General features: G+C 34.7%; 1 protein-coding gene across 1 annotated transcript; it reads left to right on the forward strand.

The window, feature by feature from the left end:
• Positions 1-9,882: 9,882 nt before the first annotated feature.
• LOC127554322 (major histocompatibility complex class I-related gene protein-like) lies at positions 9,883-21,934 on the forward strand. The gene is given in 6 exon segments (XM_051985745.1): positions 9,883-12,147; positions 18,660-18,920; positions 19,315-19,584; positions 19,923-20,171; positions 20,688-20,732; positions 20,735-21,934. Coding segments are annotated over 6 exon segments (945 nt in total). The 5' UTR covers positions 9,883-12,080; the 3' UTR covers positions 20,788-21,934.
• The last annotated feature ends 63 nt before the right edge of the window (positions 21,935-21,997 follow it).

The raw sequence follows: 21,997 nt of genomic DNA on the forward strand, positions 1-21,997 counted from the left end.
CTCAAAATTATTTATTATCAACTAACCAACCAAGAAGCATTTTATAAGTGCCTATTCTGTTCTAAGTACAATGCTAAGTGATTCTGGGATTTATAGTAGTTCTGGGGTGGAGTGGATAGAATGTAGTGTTCAGTTCAAATATGACCTCAGACATTTACCAGCTGTGTGATCCTGAACAAGTCACTTATTTGCTGGTTACCATAGTTTCCTCATCTGAAAAATAGGGAAAATAATAGCACCTATATTCTAGAGTTGTGAGAATCTAATAAGATATTTGTAAAGTATTCAGTATAGTATATGGCACATAGTAGTCTCAGTATTAGTTATTATTATTATTACTATGTTCTTAATACTGTGTTAAGTGTGGAAGTTTACAGCAGTCATGTAGTCTAGTGGATAGAATAGGATATAGTCAGAAAAACCTGAGTTCACAACTATCCTTAAACATTTATAGGCTCAGTGACCTTGGGAAGTTAATTAACTTCTGTCTGCTTCAATTTCCCAACTGTAAAATGGGGATAATAGCATCAATCTCAAATAGTTGTGAGGATCAAGTCAGATATTTGTCAAGAGCTTAGCACAGTGTCTGGATCAAAGTAACTACTATATAAGTGTTAGCTAGTATTATGATTACTGTGTTCTAAGTACTATGATCAGCAATGGCATTCATAGTTGCTGTTTGTTGCAATGGAATGCTAGACATGGGGTCTGGAAGATTTATATTCAAATGTAGCCTGAGACATTTACTAGCAATGTGACTCTGAATGTGTCATTTGTTCTCTATTAAAACATTATTTTATCCTCACCTGTAAAATGGGGATACTATTAGTACCTTCTCCCTAAGATTTTTGTGCAGATCAAACAAGAATATATTTTGTAAAGCCCTATCCCAGTGTCTGGCATCTAGAAAATGCTACATAGCTGATAGCTGTTATTAAAATTACTATGTCCCAAGTGCAAGTATTAGTTTTGACCTGTAGTAGATGGGGTGCTAGGCTTGGAGTCAGGAAGACTTGAGTTTAGATCATGAATTCTTTTATCCTCTTTTTACTTTGTGTTCTTTATTAGTAAAAGGAGATTAATAGTGATGGTTTTAAAATTTTTTTCTTTTTATTCATTTTTCTGTTACATTTTACATTCTGAACTGTCTCTCTTTCTCCCTCCCCACCCTGCACTAGAGAAGGCCAATATTTGACAATATAAATATACTGTGCATACTTCTATTTATCTGTTCTTTCCCTGGAAATGGATAACCTCTTTCTCCATAGATGCTTTGTAGGTGATTTGAGGATTTATAGTACTTAGTTGTTCACAAATACTCTTTGAATAATATTGCAGTTACTGTATACGATGTTCTCTTGGTTCTACTCATTTCATTCATCATTAGTTCATCCAAGTCTTTACATTTTTAAAAAATCAACTGGCTCATCATTTTGTATAGTCCATCACATCACAATTAGAAATTTCAGGTTGTTTAGAAATTCCCCAATTTATGGATATTCCTTCAATGTCTAGTTCTTTACCACCACAAAAAGAGCTACTTTAATATTGGTTATTTCCCTTTTCCTCTGAACTCCTTGGGAAGCAGTTGTATTGCTAGGTCAAATAACATACTGAGTTTTCTAACTCTTTGGGTATCATTCCATATTGTATTCCACAATGTTTGGATCAGTTCCACCAACAGTGTAAAAATTAAAATTTTTCCTCATTCTCTCTAACATCAGTAATTTTTTCCTTCTATCATTTTAACTAATCCGATAGATGTGAAATGATATTCCAATTTGGTTATATCATTTATGCTTGATTCTTTGTGACCCACATTTGTGGTTTTCTTGGCAAAGATACTGGAGAGCTTTGCCATTTCTTTCTCCAGTTCATTTTCCAGATGAGGAATAGAAGTAATAGTTTAAGTGGCTTGCCCAAGGTCAAACAGTTAGTAATTATCTGAGACTGGCAATTCATTTAGTTGAGTCTTCCTGATTCTAAGTTCATTGCTCTATCCACTGAGACACTTAGCTGCCTGATATCTCAAAGTTTTTTTAAATTTGCATTTCTCTTATCAAATAGTGATTTAGAATATATATTTTTATGTGACTACATACAACTTTGACTTCTTTTTATTCCAAAAACTGCCTGATCATATCCTTTGACCATTTATCAAGTGGAGAATGACTCATATCTGAGATGAGGCCTTTTCCTAAGAAATGGTCTATAAAATTTTTCCCCTCCGTTTTTTGTTTTTCTTATAATCTTGGGTATATTTGTTTCATTTGCATAAAACCTTTTAAATTTAATCTAATCAGAATTATCCCATTTACATCTCACAGTGCTCTCTATCTTATTTATTCATAAATTTTCCTAGCTATAAGTCTGATAAGCAACATGTTTCATTTTGTCCTAGTTTTCTTATGATATCTTCCTGAATATCTAAGTCATATCCTTTTTAACAGTATGTTGGTAAATGGTATAAGATATTAATCTATACCCTAGTTTTTGCTTGACAACTTTCTAGTTTTTTCAACAATTTTATCAATAGTGCATTATCCCTGTTTGCCATCTGGGGGAGGGGGTAGGGGAAGGAGGGGAAAAATTGGAACAGAAGTGAGTGCAAGGGATAATGTTGTAAAAAATTACCCTGGCATGGGTTCTGTCAATAAAAAGTTATTTTAAAAAATAGTGCATCATCCCAAGTTTAAGTCTTCATATCTGTGAAACACAAAGTCACTATAATTATTTACAATTGCAGGTTATATATCTGTTCTGTTCCACTGACTCATTTATTTCTTAGTCACTATGAGATAGATTTGATAATTATCATCTTATAATACAGTTTAAAATTGGATACTGCCAGATATCCTTTATATTTTTTATTAATTCCTTTGATATTCTTTTCTTTTTGTTCTTCCAAATAAATTTTATTGTTATTCCTTAATCTACCCACTTTTGTAAGAATTCCTGCTTCATTATCCCTTTTAATAATATCTCTTATTCCCTCCCCTTACTCGCCTGTTTCTTAATTTATTTATCCCTTCAAAAGTCCCTCCCTGATCCTCTCCCCTCATTCTCCTATTTTTTGATTTGTACAGCTTTCTAAAAGTCCCTCTTATCTTACTCTCTCATCCTCCTATTTCTCTGTAACTTAAGATAACTTTTCTACCCTTGGAAGGATACTCTTCCTTTGTTATTTTTTCTTTAATCCATGAGACTACAAAATTTTAGCATGACCAGCCATTTATCCTCTCCTATCTTCTCTATAATGATTATTCTATTCATACTTCACTTGTATGAAGTAATTGCTTCATTTTACTTCTCTCTACCCAAATTTAATTTTTTTGGATCATCTCATCATATTCAACTCAACCTCAAACCTATTACTTATATATGCTTTTTCAAACTATTCAGGTGATGATAACATTCATAGGAGTTAAAGAGAATGTTTTCCCATATAACAAGTAAAGTTTTGACTATTAAGTCCTTTATAATTGGTCTTTAAAGTTTACCTTCTTATGTTTCTCAAGTCTAGAAGGTCAAATTTTCCATTCAGTTCTGGTCTTTTCTTCACAAATACTTAAAAGTCCTTTAGTTCATTAATTATCAAATTTTTAACCATTCAGGATAAACACATCTTTGCTGATTAAGTTATTCTTGGTTGCAAGCATCATTCCTTTGTTTTTCAGAATATATTATTCTTTGTCCTTTGGTTTTTTAAAGTAGAAACTGCTAAATCTTATATTATCCTAACTGTGGCTCCACAGTATTTAATTTTTTTTCTAGTTGATTGTAGAAATTTAGATATAATATTCTTGTGAGTTTTAGTCTTGGGATCTTTTCCAAGTGGTGATCATTGGATTTTTTTTGGGGGGAGTCCTATTTCTATTTTACTTTCTCATCCTAAGCTTCAGGGCAAGTTTCTTTTTTTATTTTATTTTATTTTATAATAACTTTTTATTGACAGAACCCATGCCAGGGTAATTTTTTTTACAACATTAACCCTTGCACTCGCTTCTGTTCCGATTTTTCCTCTCCCTCCCTCCACCTCCTCCCCTAGATGGCAAGCAGTCCTATATATGTTAAATATGTTGTGGTATATCCTAGATACAATATATGTTTGCAGAACTGAACAGTTCTCTTGTTGCACAGGGAGAATTGGATTCAGAAGGTAAAAATGACCCGGAAAGAAAATCAAAAATGCAAATAGTTCATATTCGTTTCCCAGTGTTCTTTCTTTGGGTGTAGCTGCTTCTGTCCATCATTTATCAACTGAAACTCAGTTAGGTCTCTTTGTCAAAGAAATCCACTTCCATCAGAATACATCCTCATACAATATTGTTGGTGAAGTGTATAATGATCTCCTGGTTCTGCTCATTTCACTTAGCATCAGTTCATGTAAGTCTCTCCAAGCCTCTCTGTATTCATCCTGCTGGTCATTTCTTACAGAACAATACTATTCCATAACATTCATATACCACAATTTACCGAGCCATTCTCCAATTGATGGGCATCCATTCAATTTCCAGTTTCTAGCCACTACAAACAGGGCTGCCACAAACATTTTGGCACATACAGGTCAGAGCAAGTTTCTTTATTGATCTCTTGAAGTAGAACATCTAGATTCTTATTTTCATTATAATTTTCAGGTATTCCAACAATTCTTATATTGTCTCTTCTCCATGGTCAGTAATGAGCTGTTTTATATTCTCTTCTATTTTTTTCATTTTTGCTTTTGCTTTTGTTTGATTACTTCTTGGTGCCTAATAATGTTATTAGTTTTCCCTTTCTCAATTTTAATTTTTAAGGAGTTATTTTCTTTTGTAAATTTTTGGATTTATTTTTTCCATTTGGTTGGCTTTTTCATATTTTTTTTGCATTAATCTTATTTTCTTCCCTAATTTTTCCTCAACCTTTCTTATTTGATTTTTAAAAAGTCTTTTTAAAGCCTTCTAAAAAATCTTTTTAGGTTTGGAATCATTTTGCTTTCCCCCCTTTAAGATAGAAGTAGCTGTTTTAACTTTACTATATTCTGAATTTGAACCAGATCATCTCTATTACAATAGTAATTATCTGTGGTTGGATTCCTTTTTTTGGCTTCCTAATTTTTTTTAGTAGCTTATTTCTGTGTTAATTTTGTGTTAAAGTTGGGCTCTCGTCCCAAATTCCACCTAATCATAACCCAAGAGTGGGTGATAATATCTTCTTTTCTGAAAACTATCTGGGGACCTGATTTCATTTATTTCTTTCTGCCTCTGATCCATGACTAGGGCTATTACCCCTAATGCTATTACCACAAATATTCTTGTTCCCTATAGTCCTTCTTATGACTGCTCACCCCTCTGTCCTAAAATCAAAGCCAGGGACTCTAAGAATGTCTATAGTTAGCAGTCACGCTCTGTAACTGTACTACTTGGCATGTGCATGCTCCTCATATCCCATAGATAGATCCTTGAACTATGTCAGGTCAGTGCAAGTAGATCGAGTGTGCAACAATGAAAGAAGACCCTGCAATCTCCTTGATCAGGTGTCTTATGCCCAAATTGTACATTAGTCAAAATGTCTGGAGAAGATGAGGCTTCCGACAGAACTGTCTTTAGGGCTTGTTGTTTGTAGATTTTCAGAGTATCTGCCTGGAGTTATTTGCAATTAGACCAAACCAACATCCCAGAAATAGGGTCTTTCCTAACATCCTCCCAAATAGTTTTAGAAGGACAACAGCTTTCTCCTCACTTTTAATTATTTCTGCTTCTCAACATTCACTTTGAGGCATTATTTTATATTATTTGTAGAAGAATTCAGAAGAACCAAATAATTTCTGAATTATTCCAATATCTTCCCAGATCCTACATTATCAGTGATGTTTTAAGGACTAACTGAGGGATTGGCAGAACACTTAGCACAATGACTGGCATATAGTAAGCCCTATATAAAAGTTAACTTTTATTTCTTATGACTATGTTCCAAACTCTCTGTGAAGGGATGCAATTTATAGATACCATGTGGTTCAGATCACAGGGCAGAATCTGCAGACTTGAAAATTTGAGTTCAAACCTAGACTCAAGAGATTTCCTTGCTATGCAGTCCTAGACATGTCACTTATTTCTGAGGCTTGCCTTGTTTACTTCATTCTTAAAATGGAAATAGCAATAGGACATATTTGCTAGGATTGTCTTGAAGATCAAATGAGATTTTGATAAAGGGCTTAATATAGTTCCTGACACAAAACAATGAGTATAAAAATATTAACTCTTATTATTTCTACCATATTCCAATAATTGTGCTAAGTGATGGGGTTAATAATAGACATATAGGGCAATAGATAGAGTGCAGAATGTGGAATCAGGAAGATTTGAGTTCATATTTGGTCTTAGATAATAATAATAGTTATATGATCCTGAACAAGCCACTTTTTCTCCTTTTCCTTTGGTTTTCTTATTTGTAAATAGGGATTAATAATAATTTAGCACTGAGGGTTGTTTTGAGGACTAAATGAGGGACTTGTAAAGTTCTTAGTCATAGGAGAGGGGAACAATACTAATCCCCTCCTGTAGAGGAAGAGAAAGGATATGATGAAAGCAGCATTCTTTTCTTTGGGAACAGGATACAAGTAACACATTCTGTACAGGAGAAAGGGTGAGATGTTATTTGGGCTTCATTTTTGACATATTCAAGGACTCCTATATACTTCAAGTCCAGTGTGTCTGCAACATGACAACTCAAGAAGACAAGTTCCGTGGGCTCCCTAACAGTTGTATAGCCAGACTAATTTCTGCACCATTTTTTCTTCCCTGTTGTTGTAGCCTTACCATAAAGTCTTGCACATCAGTAAATGCTTAACTGTTAAATTAAACTTGGCTGGTCACAATTATTCCTCAAATTACTATTACTGTATACAATGTTCATTTGATTCTGCTTATTTCATTCTTCATTAGTTCATACAAGTCTTTCCATGTATTTTTTAAAGTTCGTCATTTCTTATTGCACAATAGTTATTCACGACAATTATATACCTGAAGTAGTGTAACCATTCCCCAGTTGATGGGGAGCCCTTCAATTTCCAGTTCTTTGCTACCAGAAAAAGAGTTACTTTAAATATTTTATAACATATAAATTCTTTTACTTTTTTCATAATTATCTTGGGAAATAGACCTAATAGTAATATTATTGAATTAAATAGTATACAGTTTTATAACTCTTTGGGCACAATTCCAGACTGCTTTCCAAATGGTTGGATCAGTTCATTTTCACCAACACATCATTTTTAATTTTATGTAATCAATTGTTTGTTTTACTCTCTTGTGTATTCATAAAATTTTCCAGTCATAAGAATGATTAGTAGTACATTCCATGTTTGTCAATTTTCTTATGCCATTTCCTTTTAATCTAAGTCATGTATCCATTTTGATTTTATTTTGGTAAATAGCATAAAATATAGGTCTATACCAGACTGCTTTCCAGTTTTCCCCCCAAATTTTTAAAACAAATAATATATTCTAATTACAAAAGCTTTTATCTATACATTTGTCAAATACAAGATTAATATAATCATCTACTACTGGTATTATATGGCTACTCTGTTTCTCTGATCTATGTTTTTATATATTTTTCTATTTTACAAGGCAGTTAAGGTCAACTCCAGGGTCACGTAGCTAGTAAAGTATTAAATGTTTGGGGTTATATTTGAACTCAGGTCCTCCTGACTTCAGGGAAAGTTTTCTATCCACTGTACCATTAAGCTGCTCCTATCTTTTTACTTAACTAGTATCAGATAGTTTTTGAAAATTATTGCTGTATTGTATAGTTTAAGATCTAGTCTTGAGTATTTTATATTGTCAACAATTATTTTAAATGAGATATCTATTACTATGTCTTCTTGGAAAGTATTGTTGCTGATATATAGAACTGCTAATTATTTTTGTGAGTTTGTTTTATATCCTGCTACTCTACTAAAATTAATAATTGTTCCAAAACTGTTTCATTAATCACTGGAATTTTCCAAGAATGTCATTATATTGTCTTATGTTTTATTTTTGCAATTATTTTATTATCTCATTGTTCATTCTGATTCCTTCAATTTCTTTTCTTTTCTTGTTGCTACTAATAGCATTTCTTTTTTATTTAATTTTTTATTATATATAATTTTTCCAATTAAACATAAAACAATTTTTTACATTGGTTTTTAAAACTTTGAGTTCCAGATTCTCCTCTTCCTCCCTTCTCCCATCCCCATAGAGAAGGCATATGTGAAGTTATACAAAATATTTCCACAAAAGTCATGTTGTAAAAGAAAACATAGATTTTCCCCAGGCCAAAAAAAAAACTTTAAGAAAAATAAAGTTTTAAAAAAGTATGCTTCAATCTGAATTCAAACACAATCTCTTTTTTCTCTAGTAAGGATAGCATTTTTCACCATAAGTACTTCAGAGTAGTCTTGGATCATTGTATTGCTGAGAATAATAAAGTCATTCACAGTTGATCAACCCACAATTATTATTACTTTTTAATAATACATTTCATTTTGCATTAGCTCAGGGAGGACTTTCCCAGTTTTTCTGAGAGCATCCTGCTCCTCATTTCTTATAGAACAATAGTATTTTCTCATACTCACATTCCACAATATATTTAGACATTCCCCAGTTGATGGACATCCCCTTAATTTTCAATTCTTTGCCCTGAGAAAATATTCTGCAAATATAGATTCCTTTTATTTTTTTTTAACTCCCTTTTGGGATTCATGGCTAATAGTGGTGCTGGAGAATCATGAGTAGATCAGTCTCTCCTTTAAGAATCATTACTCTATAATTCATGCCTTTTCTCAGCATATTTGTTACATATTTCTTACATGCTGTTTCCTTCTTTCTAACTATGCAATATTAGTTTATTAAAATTCCAAGACTGCCTTTTTCGTGTTTTCATATCCCAAGCACTTAGCACAGTGATAGGTACATGATAACTTCTTTTTTTTAAAAATTTTATTTTATTTAATAATAACTTTTTATTGACAGAATCCATGCCAGGGTAATTTTTTACAACATTATCCCTTGCACTCGCTTCTGTTGCGATTTTCCCCCTCCCTCCCTCCACCCCCTCCCCCAGCTGGCAAGCAGTCCTATACATGTTAGATATGTTGCAGTATATCCTAGATACAATATATGTTTGTAGAACCGAACAGTTCTCTTGTTGCACAGGGAGAATTGGATTCAGAAGGTAAAAATAACTCAGGAAGAAAATCAAAAATGCAAATAGTTCATATTCATTTCCCAGTTTTCTTTCTTTGGGTGTAGCTGCTTCTGTCCATCATTTATCTGTTGAAACTCAGGTCTCTTTGTCAAAGAAATCCACTTCCATCAGAATACATCCTCAAACAATATCATTGTCGAAGTGTATAATGATCTCCTGGTTCTGCTCATTTCACTTAGCATCAGTTCATGTAAGTCTCTCCAAGCCTCTCTGTATTCATCCTGCTGGTCATTTCTTACAGAACAATAATATTCCATAACATTCATATACCACAATTCACCCAGCCATTCTCCAATTGATAGGCACATGATAACTTCTTAATAAATGTTTATCAATTGACAAATCTTCTGTATACTTGGTAGCTGTTATGCGTTTTATAATATTTGGAATGAGATTCCCTCTTCTATTATTGTTTCTTTTATATTTTTATACAAGTGAGGATTTATATTATAGCCTGTAACTTTGCTGAATCTATTGACTTAGTATCTGTGGATTTTTCTTAGGAAACAATCATATCAGCAAATAAGGGTTTTACCTTTATTTATTTATTTTTACCCCCTCTTTACCTGTCTTGGCTCCTTTAATTTCTTTCCCTTGTCTTATTATTGTTCCTGGCATTTCTGTGGAAATAGAGGGGAGAGTAGAATTCATTGCTTCATTCCTGTATTTATTAGAAAAAGTTCAAGTGTTGTCCCTCCTGAATATGGTGTTTGCTTTTGGATGTAAGATAGCTGCTTTTTATAATATTTTTTAAAAGATGTCTTTATGCCAATACTTTGCCCCATTCAAGTGTTTTTTATGTCAAAGATTTTTTTTTCTGCATCTATGGAGATGATCATGTGATTTTGGATGTTTTGGTTTTTAATATAATTAATTATACTAGTTTTCCCAATCTTGAATAATTTTTGCATCCCTGGTATAAATACCACTTGATCATTATGTATGATTTCTTGGATGAGTCACTGTTGTCTGCTTACTAGGATTTTGTTTTAAATTTTTTGAGTTAATTTCATTAATGATATTGGTTTTTAGTTTTCTTTGTTTTATTTTTCCTGAGTTTAGGCACTGGGATTATATTTGTGTCATTAAAGAAATCTTGCTTTCTTTCTCAAATTTTGAGGATAATTGTGAAGTATGGGCTCTGTTTCTTAGAAGTATGATAAAAGTCTAAAGTCTAAAGTGTCAGGAGTAGGAGTCCTTTTCCCCCTTGCAGTTAAGAGAAGGAGAGGTTCATAATACGATCCCAAATTAGATATGTCCATCATAAGTTTGCTGTTTTTGTTTTGGCTAAGCAGTTGGGGTTAAGCAACTTGTCCGGGATCATACAGCTAATTAACATAAAAAACTTCAGGATCAGTGCTCTGGAGAAAGAAATTTGTGACCAAAGATGAACTAGAGACCATTACCAATCACAAAATAGAAAATTTTGATTATATCAAATTAAAAAGCCTTTGTACAAACAGAACGAATGCAAACAAGATTAGTAGGGAAGCAACAAACTGGGAAAACATCTTTACAATTAAAGGTTCTGATAAAGGCCTTATTTCCAAAATATATAGAGAACTGACTCAAATTTATAAAAAATCAAGCCATTCTCCAATTGATAAATGGTCAAAGGATATGAACAGACAATTTTCAGATGAAGAAATTGAAACTATTACCACTCACATGAAAGAGTGTTCCAAATCACTATTGATCAGAGAAATGCAAATTAAGACAACTCTGAGATATCACTACACACCTGTCAGATTGGCTAAGATGACAGGAAAAAATAATAATGAACATTGGAGGGGATGCGGGAAAATGGGGACACTGATGCATTGTTGGTGGAATTGTGAAAGAATCCAGCCATTCTGGAGAGCAATCTGGAATTATGCCCAAAAAATTATCAAGCTGTGCATACCCTTTGATCCAGCAGTGTTTCTATTGGGCTTATATCCCAAAGAAATACTAAAGAAGGGAAAGGGACCTGTATGTGCCAAAATGTTTGTAGCAGCCCTGTTTGTAGTGGCTAGAAACTGGAAAATGAAAGGATGTCCGTCAATTGGAGAATGGCTGGGTAAATTGTGGTATATGAATGTTATGGAATATTATTGCTCTGTAAGGAATGACCAGCAGGATGAATACAGAGAGGCTTGGAGAGACCTACGTGGACTGATGCTGAGTGAAATGAGCAGAACCAGGAGATCATTATACACTTTGAAAACGATATTGTATGAGGAGGTATTCTGATGGAAGTGGATTTCTCTGACAAAGAGACTTAACTGAGTTTCATTGGATAAATGATGGACAGAAACAGCTACACCCAAAGAAGGAATACTGGGAAATGAATGTGAACTATTTGATTTTTGATTTTCTTCCCGAGTTATTTTTACCTTCTGAATTCAACTCTCCCTGTGCAGTGGGAGAACTGTTCGGTTCTGCAAATATGTATTGTATCTAGGATATACTGCTACATATTTAATATATATAGGACTGCTTGCCATCTTGGGGGGGGGGGAGGAGGAAGGGAGGGGAAAAAACGAAACATAAGTGATTGCAAGGGATAATGCTGTGTAAAAATTATCCTGGCATGGATTCTGTCAATACAAAGTTATTATTAAATAAAAAAAAAAAATCTAAAAAAAAAAAAAAAAAAAGGATCAGTGCTCTGTTTACCGATACACGTTTTAGCTAATCCACGCCCAATTCCGCTTTTCTGCCCGCCCTTCAGTAGTTCCGAGGCAATAAAACACCCTGCGAAATTTTCACATTTAGTTTTCTAACAGCAATTAGTGAGTTCCTGCGTTCTCTTTAAAGCAAATCAGATAACTTCACAGCAAGTGTGTGTTATTTGAGGCTAAGAAAAGATGACAGAAAAAAACCCGTTGTATAGTCTTCTATTTCTGTTCATCCTGCGGTGTTTGGCTAATGCACGTAAGTATGCCCGCGATCCGTCCGGGTTTAGACTTCGGATCCCATTCTCGGGTCTGTTTTTACACCCCAACTGCTCCTTTTCCCCCCATCCCCGGAACACCCCCATTTCCTACCTGTCTTTAGGATGTAATGGCATCGGCCCATAGTGAATTCAAACTTGTTTAGTACTTTCGTCTATAAGTTCTTCCTGTGATTACTTGTCTCCCTTCGCAAATGAACTCATCTATTATCTCGGGGCCCTCACTCCAGTGGTGATACTAGGTTTAATTACGAGTTTTCTTCCCTTCGTATTTCCTTCCCCAAACCCCAAGTCAGTCCCTGTCGGGGTGCATTCGTTTTGTCATTTGCCAAGTTCCCTTCCCCCAATCCCTGTACTCTGCATCTCTGCATCTCTGCCTCTCGAATCTCTTCCAGTCCCTTGCTAGTTTGGAAACGTGGAAAAAGGCAACTTCCACCTTCATCCTCTTCCTACTATCTTCTTCCTCCGTTTTCATCTGTTAATGGCTTTTACTGTTTTTTTTTTTTCCTTTCATCCCACCCCTCTGCTCCCACTCCCATACATATCCTCTCTCTGCACCCCCATCCTTGCTTTCGCTCCCGGCGGCGAAATTTCTGAGGAGAAATAGTAGAGTGGGAGTGGGGGTTGCTGTTGGGGTTGGATGTGGGGCTCGGGCTCGAGCTGCGGCAAATGGCTGCAGGTCCTTCCATAAGCAGCATGTATTAGGTGCTGGGGGATATAAATCCAAAGAATTTTTTAAACTTTTGTTTGCAAATGAGCTTACATTCTACTGGGAGAGATAACAAATATATAAAAGGCATATACAGTGTAAATCTTAAAAACACACATATCCACCCAAAGTAGAGAATACAAAATAAGTCATTTCAAGAGGAGATTAGGGAGGTGATATGATTTAAAAGGGACTTGGGGGCTGAAAAAGGAGAGCACCAGAGAGTGCCAGTATAGAAAGGGGCAGCTGGTGAGTAGAACTAAGACTTGTGAGAAAGAAGGACAGTCTGCCAATCATCTTGTGATGATGAGAGCCCATCCTTACCCAGAGAGAGCACTGTGGGAACTGAACATTTTCACTCTTTTTGTTGTGGTTTGCTTAAATTTTATTTTTTCTCATTTTTCGTTTTTGATCTGATTTTTATGGTACAGCAAGATAATTGTATAATTATCTATGCCTATATTGGATTTAAGACGCATTTTTATCTTGTTTAACATTTTGGATTACTTGCTAGCTAGGTGAGAGGGTGGAGGGAAGGGGGGGGAATTGGAGCATAAGATTTTGTATGGGTCAATGTTGAAAAATTACTCTTGCATATGTTTTGATAATAAAAAAGTTCAATAAAAAAGGAAGAAAAAAACAGAAGGGCACGAATTGGCAGTGGCCTCTCCTTCTGGCCAGGGTATTTGCTGGAGGTGAGTGGACAAAGGGCAGGGGCATGAAATATAAGTGACTTGGGTAGAGGTCTTTGGTCTAAACATAGAAACGTCCTTTCTCTTCTCCACGAATGATAATCATGATTAATTCCACTTTCATGCATGAAACCTTCACTTTAAGAGGGCAATGGGCGTGAGAGTAGAAAGTGGGAAATTTAAAGCAGGAGAGTTGCTTTGGTGTTGGGTAGAGATCAGTTAAATCATTAAATATTTATTTGGTGAGGTGGATAGAGCACTCTCAGAAAGGGAGATGAAGGATATAACTTTCTAAACCCTGAGATCCATATAATAAGATACTGCAGGTTCTGGAATATTATATATTGACAATCAAAAAAACTAGATTTACAGCCAAAAACATTAGACCAAGCAAAATTAAATGTGATATTGAATGAGGGGGAAAAGGACATTCAACAAATTGTCAGATTTTCAGGATTTTGTCTCAAAAAAAAACTGAACTCAATAGAAAATTTAATATATAAGAATCAACATCAAAGATACTTTCAAAGGATTCAATACAGACAAGTTATTTATATTTTATATGGGAAAATTTACAAATCCTACATCTAAAATTGGCAGTAGCAATTTGATAGTTCAAAAGAAAAATTGGTATAGGGTTAGGTATGATGTGACCCTAAAAAGCAAAATTATCTAGAAAAAGGTAAAATAATAATTATGCTATAGGAATAAGGTGTGACAGCAAGAATTAAAGTGCCCAGATGAGAGAAAATACAGATCAGCCAAAATAATGTAAATTTAAGAGCATTTATTGCTAGCTAGTGACTGAACCTCATCAGAACAGGGGAGTCAGTATCAAGAGATTTCAGAGATACATATTTATAGAAAGAAACATAGAAGTTCCCTAATACCTTTGTCATACTAAAGGAATTTCATCCTAGAAAGGAAGCAAAGATTATCACACTAAGGGTGCTATTCCCAGACAGGCAATGACAGCCTTTCTTTATGTTTATCAAATTGTCAGGGTTTTAGATTTTTTAGGATAGCACATCTGGGGGTATAAAAATACTATATACATTAGGGTGTGAAGAGCTAGTAACAAACCTCTAACTACAGAGTTTTATGTTTCTCACAGTCCAGAGGGGTGTCCTTCTCCTTCAGAAGTGACACAGAATTAGAAGGGGAAAGAGAGTCAGAAGTCCTAAAAACCTGTTTGCATTGGGAATGGGTTAAAGAGAAACAATACCTATATACATTTTACACATACACACACAGAAAGATATAGCATCCTCCAAAATCTATAAAGAAAAAGCGGGGGACAGAATAGGATAAGGTGATGTATAGAAGGGTGTGCAAATCAACAGGAGTGAGACAAGGAGTGTGGATCGATGGGAAAGGGATAGAGGTAGGGAAAAAGCATAGGAAAAAATGGAGTATGGAAGGGTGTTTAGATTAATGGGAGTGGGATAAAGTGTGTAAATTAATAGGAAGGGAATAAAGAGAAAGGGAAAAGATGGAGGGAGAATGTAAGGGAGGTATCCATAACAGGGGTGATGAGGGGTGGTGGTGGGTAGTAGTGGTGGGATGACAGGGAACTTAAGTATTAGCAAGACAAGTTAATAAGTAGAAGCAAAGTAGAAGAGTTAATAGGAATAGGAAATGAGTAATATACACAAACATAATAACAATGATTAAGAGTAGAATTTGTTAGAAAAAAATTAGGGGTGGTAATCATTGATCTCAATTAGAATCAGACTTAAAAATAGATTTAATCAAGAGAGAAATCTACGTTATTTATTTTAGATATATGTGTATATGTGTATTTATATATGTGTACATGTCTGTATATGTGTATATAAATATGTGAGATGTATGTGAGAGAATATATGTATGTGTGTTGCTGCTTGACTATATCCTGCTTGATGGGGTTGGGGAGGAAGGAAAGGGGGGAAAAGAATAAAATAAAAAGCAACTACAAAGAACTAAAGAATATCTAAATGGAAGAAATAAAAAGATGGACAGTTATGAATACATCTATTATTTTATATGTTTTCTTGATATGGAAATTAATTACATATTTTGAATTTTCCCTGATGTTCTGTTGGGCACATGGAGATGTTTTGTTTATTTTCCTTTTTTGTATTTCTTTTTCTTATTTTGTATTTAGTTTAAAATAAATATTTTTAAAAATAGAAAAAAAATTACTTTATTAGATCTACCTCTGTTCTGGCCTTTGAAGCCTATTTTGTCAATCACTGTCTTAGCCAACTCTACACTGTGTACTTTGCAGATTAGACAAGCTTATCACACACACTTAAATACATACATATATAAATATATATACATACACATACACAAATGCATGCACACACATATCTAAAATAATTTTTATATGTCTGATTTCTCCCTTGATTAAAGCCTTTTCAAGTTTAACTTTGAGATCAATGATTAGTATCTTCACTTTTTTTCTTACGAATTCTACTCCTTATCATTGTTATTTTTTTGTATATTTCTCATTTCCTATTCCTGCTAGCTCTTCTATATTATTTCTACCTGTTAAACTCCTATCACCCCTCCCTGCATGGATACCTCCTTTATCTTCCTCCCCCATCCTTCCCCTACCTCTTTATCCCATTCCTATGAACCAATACATCTTTTCACACACTATTAATCTACACACCCTTTTGTATCCCACTTTATCCTGTGCTACCCTTTCTGTTCCTCTTTATCTTTCCCATTTTCCCACTCCTGTTGATTTGCACTCTCTTCTGTTCCCCACCTGATCCTATTCCTTCCTCCTTACTTCTTTATAGATTTTGGAGGGTGTTATATCCTTCTTTGTGTGTGTGTGTGTGTGTGTGTGTGTGTGTGTATACATATGTAAATGTATGTATGTTTTGCTCCTCTTTAACCCATTCTCAATGCAAGTGGGTTTTTCAGGATTCCTAGTCCTCTTCCCCCATATAATTTTTCTTTGTTGATTCTTGCTATCATATCTTATTCCTATAACAATCATATTTTTACCTTTTCCTAGATGGTTTTGCTTTTTTAGAGTCATATCCTATTCATCCCTACCCCAGTCTTTCCTTTGGACTACCCAATTACTAATGTCAATCTTAGACACATATGTTTAGATTTCCATATATAGAGCATAAGCAATTTGTCCTTATTGAGTCTTTTGAAATTATTCTTTGTTGTAGACTCTTACATGTTAAATTTTCTATTAAGTTGTTTTGTTTGAGACAAAACCTTTGCTGAATTTAATATTTTTAACTGCAACCCTAATTTTTTGATTATCTATAGTATTTCAGGACCTGAGATCTTTTATTGTAGCTACTGATAAATCCTGTGCATTTCTCATTGTAACTCTAGGATATTTGAATTGGTTTTTTTTTGTTGTTGTTGCTTATAAAATTATCTCTTTGATCTGGAGGTTTAGAAATTTAGCAATGATTTCTCTCTATTTTCCTTGTAGGATCTCTTTGGGGTGGTGATAGTTGGATTTTTTTCTATTTTTACTTTCCCCTCTTGTTCTATCAGTTCAGGACAGTTTTCCTTAATTATTTCTTGTATTACTGGATTCTTTTTTTGGTTATAGCTTTCAGATAGGTCAATTATTCTTATATTTTCTTTTCTTGATCTGTTCTACAGATTGGATGTTTTTCTTATAAGAGGTTTCACATTCTCTTCTATTTTTTCATTCTTTACATTTTTCAAAAAATTATTCCTGGTCTCTTATAACTCCACTGATTTCCCCTTGCCCAGTTCAAATATACAAAGAGTCATTTTTTTCTTTAAAACTCTGAATCTCCTTTTCTAATTGATTGACTTTGTTTTCATAATCTTTTTGGCTTTTTTGGTACTATTATTTATTTTTTAGTTTTCCTTTGATCTCTTTCATTTGATTTTTAAAGTCTTTTATTGAGTTCTTCTATGGGCAGGTAGCTATTTAATATTATTCTGTGGGAAGGAGGAAGCTTTTTTCCACAACAGTATCCTGCTCTGAACTTCCCTTAGTTGTTCAAATTTTCTAATAGCTTATTAATTTTGTAGATCTCTTAAGAAAATTCTTTGGTTTAGTAATCAATTGTCATTTATGATTTTATGGATTCCCCCTCCCCCCCTGTGATTTGGGTGACAAACATATTTAAAGTGATATACATGAACATATGTAATATGGTGTATATATTATATAGAGATCTGTATATATTTAAAGTGACAGAAAAACATAAGGTCTTTGGTGTTGACAAAATAAGCAGATTATGCAAAGGAGTGTTCCTGGAGTTCAGAGATAGAATAAAAATAATATTGAAATTGTCTGGGTGAATAGTAAGTTCTTCAATTATTTAAGTGATAGAAAGAATTTCTCAGAAATGATGTCACCTATATTATGCAAGATGATAGAGAGGGAGATTTACTTTCTTCATCTGTAAAATGGGAGAATTACATTTTAGTGAAAAAATGCAGGGAATTTGTAAGGAAACCTGAGAAGTATTTTGGAAATATAAGCAATTGTAATTATGATGTTCATTTGAACTTTCATATGTGATAATAGAGTTTTTGATGTTTCTAAGTAGAGAAGTGAAGTCTTGGATTGAGGAAATGAGTAAGAAATTGACATCTGAATTTTCAGTGGAAATATGGCAAATGAATCTATTGGAACAGATTTTAGTTTCCTATATCCTGATGCCCGATGAAAAGCAGAGTTCTGGAACTTCCTTCCTATTAGAGAGGATGACAATGTTGAAAGTGCAATATTGCCAGAGAAAGTACTGGATCAGTGATAAAGATTGAGGGACTATTCCCAAATCTTTATTCAGAATTTTAAGTGGTCTTCTGTAGTTGAGAGAGGAGGAGAGGGATACAAAGTTCTTGGAGTTTGATGTGTGTCCTTATCCATAGAAAGGGAACACAGACATAATGGGAAAGAGGTCAGATTCAGAAGCAATGTATAACTGGGTAAAGGATCTAAGGTGGAAGAGGAGGAACTACAAGTCAATTTGGTGAAGACATTTTCTTGCATAGAGCAGATGGAAGAAAATAGGAAGAGAGAGTGCCTTCAGTCTCTTCATCAGGCATTTATTTCTACTCTGTTCTTGTTTTTCTCTTTCAGAACCTCATGTTCTTCAATACAATATATTTGTCACAGTCATGGATGGAGAACCCCTCTTAGTTTCTGTCCTTGGCTACCTAAAAGGTGACTTATTCCTTTATTATGATAGTAAAATCCAGACACCTGAACCTCGAAGTACTTTGTTAGACAGCATTACAAAAACAGACACTTGGAAGACAGAGAAGAACAATGTGAAGGAGATTGTAAAGGATTTCAGGATTATTCTGGGAAAAGTTATGGAGCAGAACAACCGAAACACAGGTAAATTTTGGGCTTAGAACAAGGGCTAGATGAGTGTGGGATTCACTCTACCTAGAAACCGGGGTGTAGTGGGAGACTGCTGGATTGGGAGTTAAAGGACCAAGTTTTGAATTTCCAGCTTTGTCCCTTACTACTTGTATCACCCCAGGCAGGTAATTTAATCTTCCCGGGCCTCAGTTTCATTATTGTATATTTAGGGAGATTCCTTCAAGTTCTAAATCTTTAGTTCTAAAAGACTAGGGAGAGGTGCTCATATTTTCCTCTCCTTTGTAAGAAAGGGTGTGGGATCTGGGGATCTACTGAGGGGAGGACTGGAAGAAACCTAGGAAAAGATTCTTGCAATTCAGTAAAAAAGGAGAACAATGACCAGCATGGGGTTGGGGTCGGGGGGCAGGTTCTCACATCTTCCAGGAAATACTTGGCTGTGAACTCCATAAAGATGGGAGCATCCGAGGATTTTTGAGATTTGGTTATAATGGAGAGGACTTCCTTACCTTCCACTCTGAGAACCTCACCTGGGAGGCACTCCACCCTGCTGCTAGAAGTCTGAAGAATGCCTTTGAGGCAGAGCCAGTAGAAACAAAGATACAAAAAGCAAAGTTGGAAGGAGACTATTGTTTTAAACTTCAGAAGTACCTGGAAGTTTGGAATAAGAAAAAAGCAGGTAATGATTTGGGATAGTGTCCCTCACCCCCACAACCCTTAAAAATCACTCCCTCTGTTCCTTATCTTCTGCCTGAGTTTTTTTTCATCCTGTATATAGGATAAGAAATCAGTCCTTTGTCTGTTGGTAGGATTAAATTTCCTCAGTCTCAGTTCTCACTTGTGTAAAACAGGGACCACAATGGGTATAATACACACACTTTTGTTTGATGGGGAGCCTGGATACTTGGGAACTGGACTAGACTTTCTTTTTATGGTGGTGGTGAGTCTCTCTGTGTCCTTCAGGAAGAAAAAGACTGTGCCTTCACCTCTTTCTTCATTTTGGTCTCTTCCCCACAGTGCCCCCTTTACTGAATCTGACTCGCAAGAAGTGTAGAGCTTACAACCTTTTCCCTGGGAACATCAAGATAACCTTGTATGAGAATGGCTATACATTGAGCCAAAGGGACCAGGAAGGAACTATCATTCGACCTAGTGGAGATGGTACCTACCAAGCCTGGGCGTCTAGAAGTGTCTACTCTGAAAACTCAAATTATACTTGCCATGTGGAACATCAAGGAACCAACCAAACCACTTCTAAATCCTTGGGTAAGTAGTGACACAGTCATAATAAAGAGACAGCTGGGAGTGGAGCTAGGATTCTTGTGGGAAATTCAGCCTCAGTTTCCACACAAATTCAATGAAGGGATTAGACCCAATTATCTCTAGTTTGTTTCTACTTTTAACAGTTTATGAGTCTAAGGGAGCTCTTATTTGTTGCCCTACTGTAAAAGTGCATGAAAGGCTGTCTTAGTGTTCTGATATCATAACAGAGCTAGAAGATTCTCCCTTTAGTGTCCTTATGGGAGTAATAGTTCACTCAGTCCTATGGGATCTAAAAGGGTGATATAGTATAAAATCTCTACTAGAAAGGAAGGAGAGACTTATCATAGAGGCTTAGATCGCCATTTACTTTCTTTGTATCTACAGTCAAAACCCTTGAACTTCCTCAATCTCAATTTCCACTTGTGTAAAACAGGGACATGATCTATCTCTCAGGCTGGTTGTGAGGAAAATGTTTTGCCCACCTTAAGATTTATAGAAATATGATCTCTCATCTTCCAGGTCCTGTTTCAGAAGCAAACCGAAGATATGGGATCCCTCCTGCTCTGTTTTTGGTGTTTTTGTTGCTGCTGTGCATATGATATATGAAATGATGATATGATAATGGAATATTATTGTTGTATAAGCAATGACCATCAGATGATTTCAGAAAGGCCTGGAGAGACTTACATGAACTGATACTGAGTGAAATGAGCAGAACCAGAAGATCGTTATACATGGCAACAATTAGAATATACAATAATCAGTTTTGATGGATATGGTTCTCTCAAAAAATGAGATGATCCAGGCCAATTCCTGAAGAGAACATCTACACACCGAGATAGAACTGTGGAAACCTAGGGTGCATCACAACATAGCATTTTCACTCTTTCTCTTGTAGTTTGCTTCAATTTTGTTTTTTTCCCATTATTTTTTCTCTTTTTGATTTGATTTTTCTTATACAGTATGTATAAACATGTATAGAAGAATCACACATGTTTAACATATATTGTTCTAAGGAAGAAGGTAGAGGGAAGGGAGGGAAAAATGAGAACATAAGGTTTTGTAAGGGTAAATGTTGAAAATTGTCCATGTATATATTTTGAAAATAAAAAGCTTTAATTAAAAAATAAAATTGTTTTAAGAAAAAAGGAAAAAATTTAAAAAATATTTTTAGGGTTATAACTTTATTGTTGTTCATCCTTTCAAGAGGACAATGAGAGCAGGTTGGTGATGCCATGAAATCCCCATAAATGAGATTGAAGTGAAAGAGAGATGTGTAAGGTTATATGTCTCACTGTCTTCTCCAGAGACACCTGGGTCCAGTGGCCAGATAAATGAAGAAGACTGGAGATGGCCCCAGATGAAATGGGATCATAATTTTATCCTGAGCTAGACAAAAGGAGCCTCTTAGAAATGTACTAGTCTAATGGTTTGGGAAAGGTCTAAGGGACACAGGAAATGGAAACCATGGGAAGGAAGGACAAAAGGTAAAGGAGTAACATCCTAAGTATTAATAAATATCTTACCTCTTTATTTATACATAAACTGTTACATATTTGTTATTGGAGAAATTAAATTGATTATCGTTTAGTATACTCCATTTTGCATGGTTTCTCAGGCCAAGGAAAAGGCAGGATTAGACCCACTTGAATGTCAGCTCACTTTTTCTATTGTAGTATGATAATTGTATTGCTAATTGTTATTTGTTCCACAGCTTCCAAAATCCTTCTCTTTTCTTGTGTGTCAATAAAGAAGATGCCTCTTCATTGTGATTCCTGACCTTATTGAGTGACTTGCTTCTGATATAATTTGTTAAGTTACATGTTTCA

The sequence above is a fragment of the Antechinus flavipes genome, chromosome 3 (assembly GCF_016432865.1).
Source record: "Antechinus flavipes isolate AdamAnt ecotype Samford, QLD, Australia chromosome 3, AdamAnt_v2, whole genome shotgun sequence".
Classification (NCBI taxonomy): domain Eukaryota; kingdom Metazoa; phylum Chordata; class Mammalia; order Dasyuromorphia; family Dasyuridae; genus Antechinus; species Antechinus flavipes.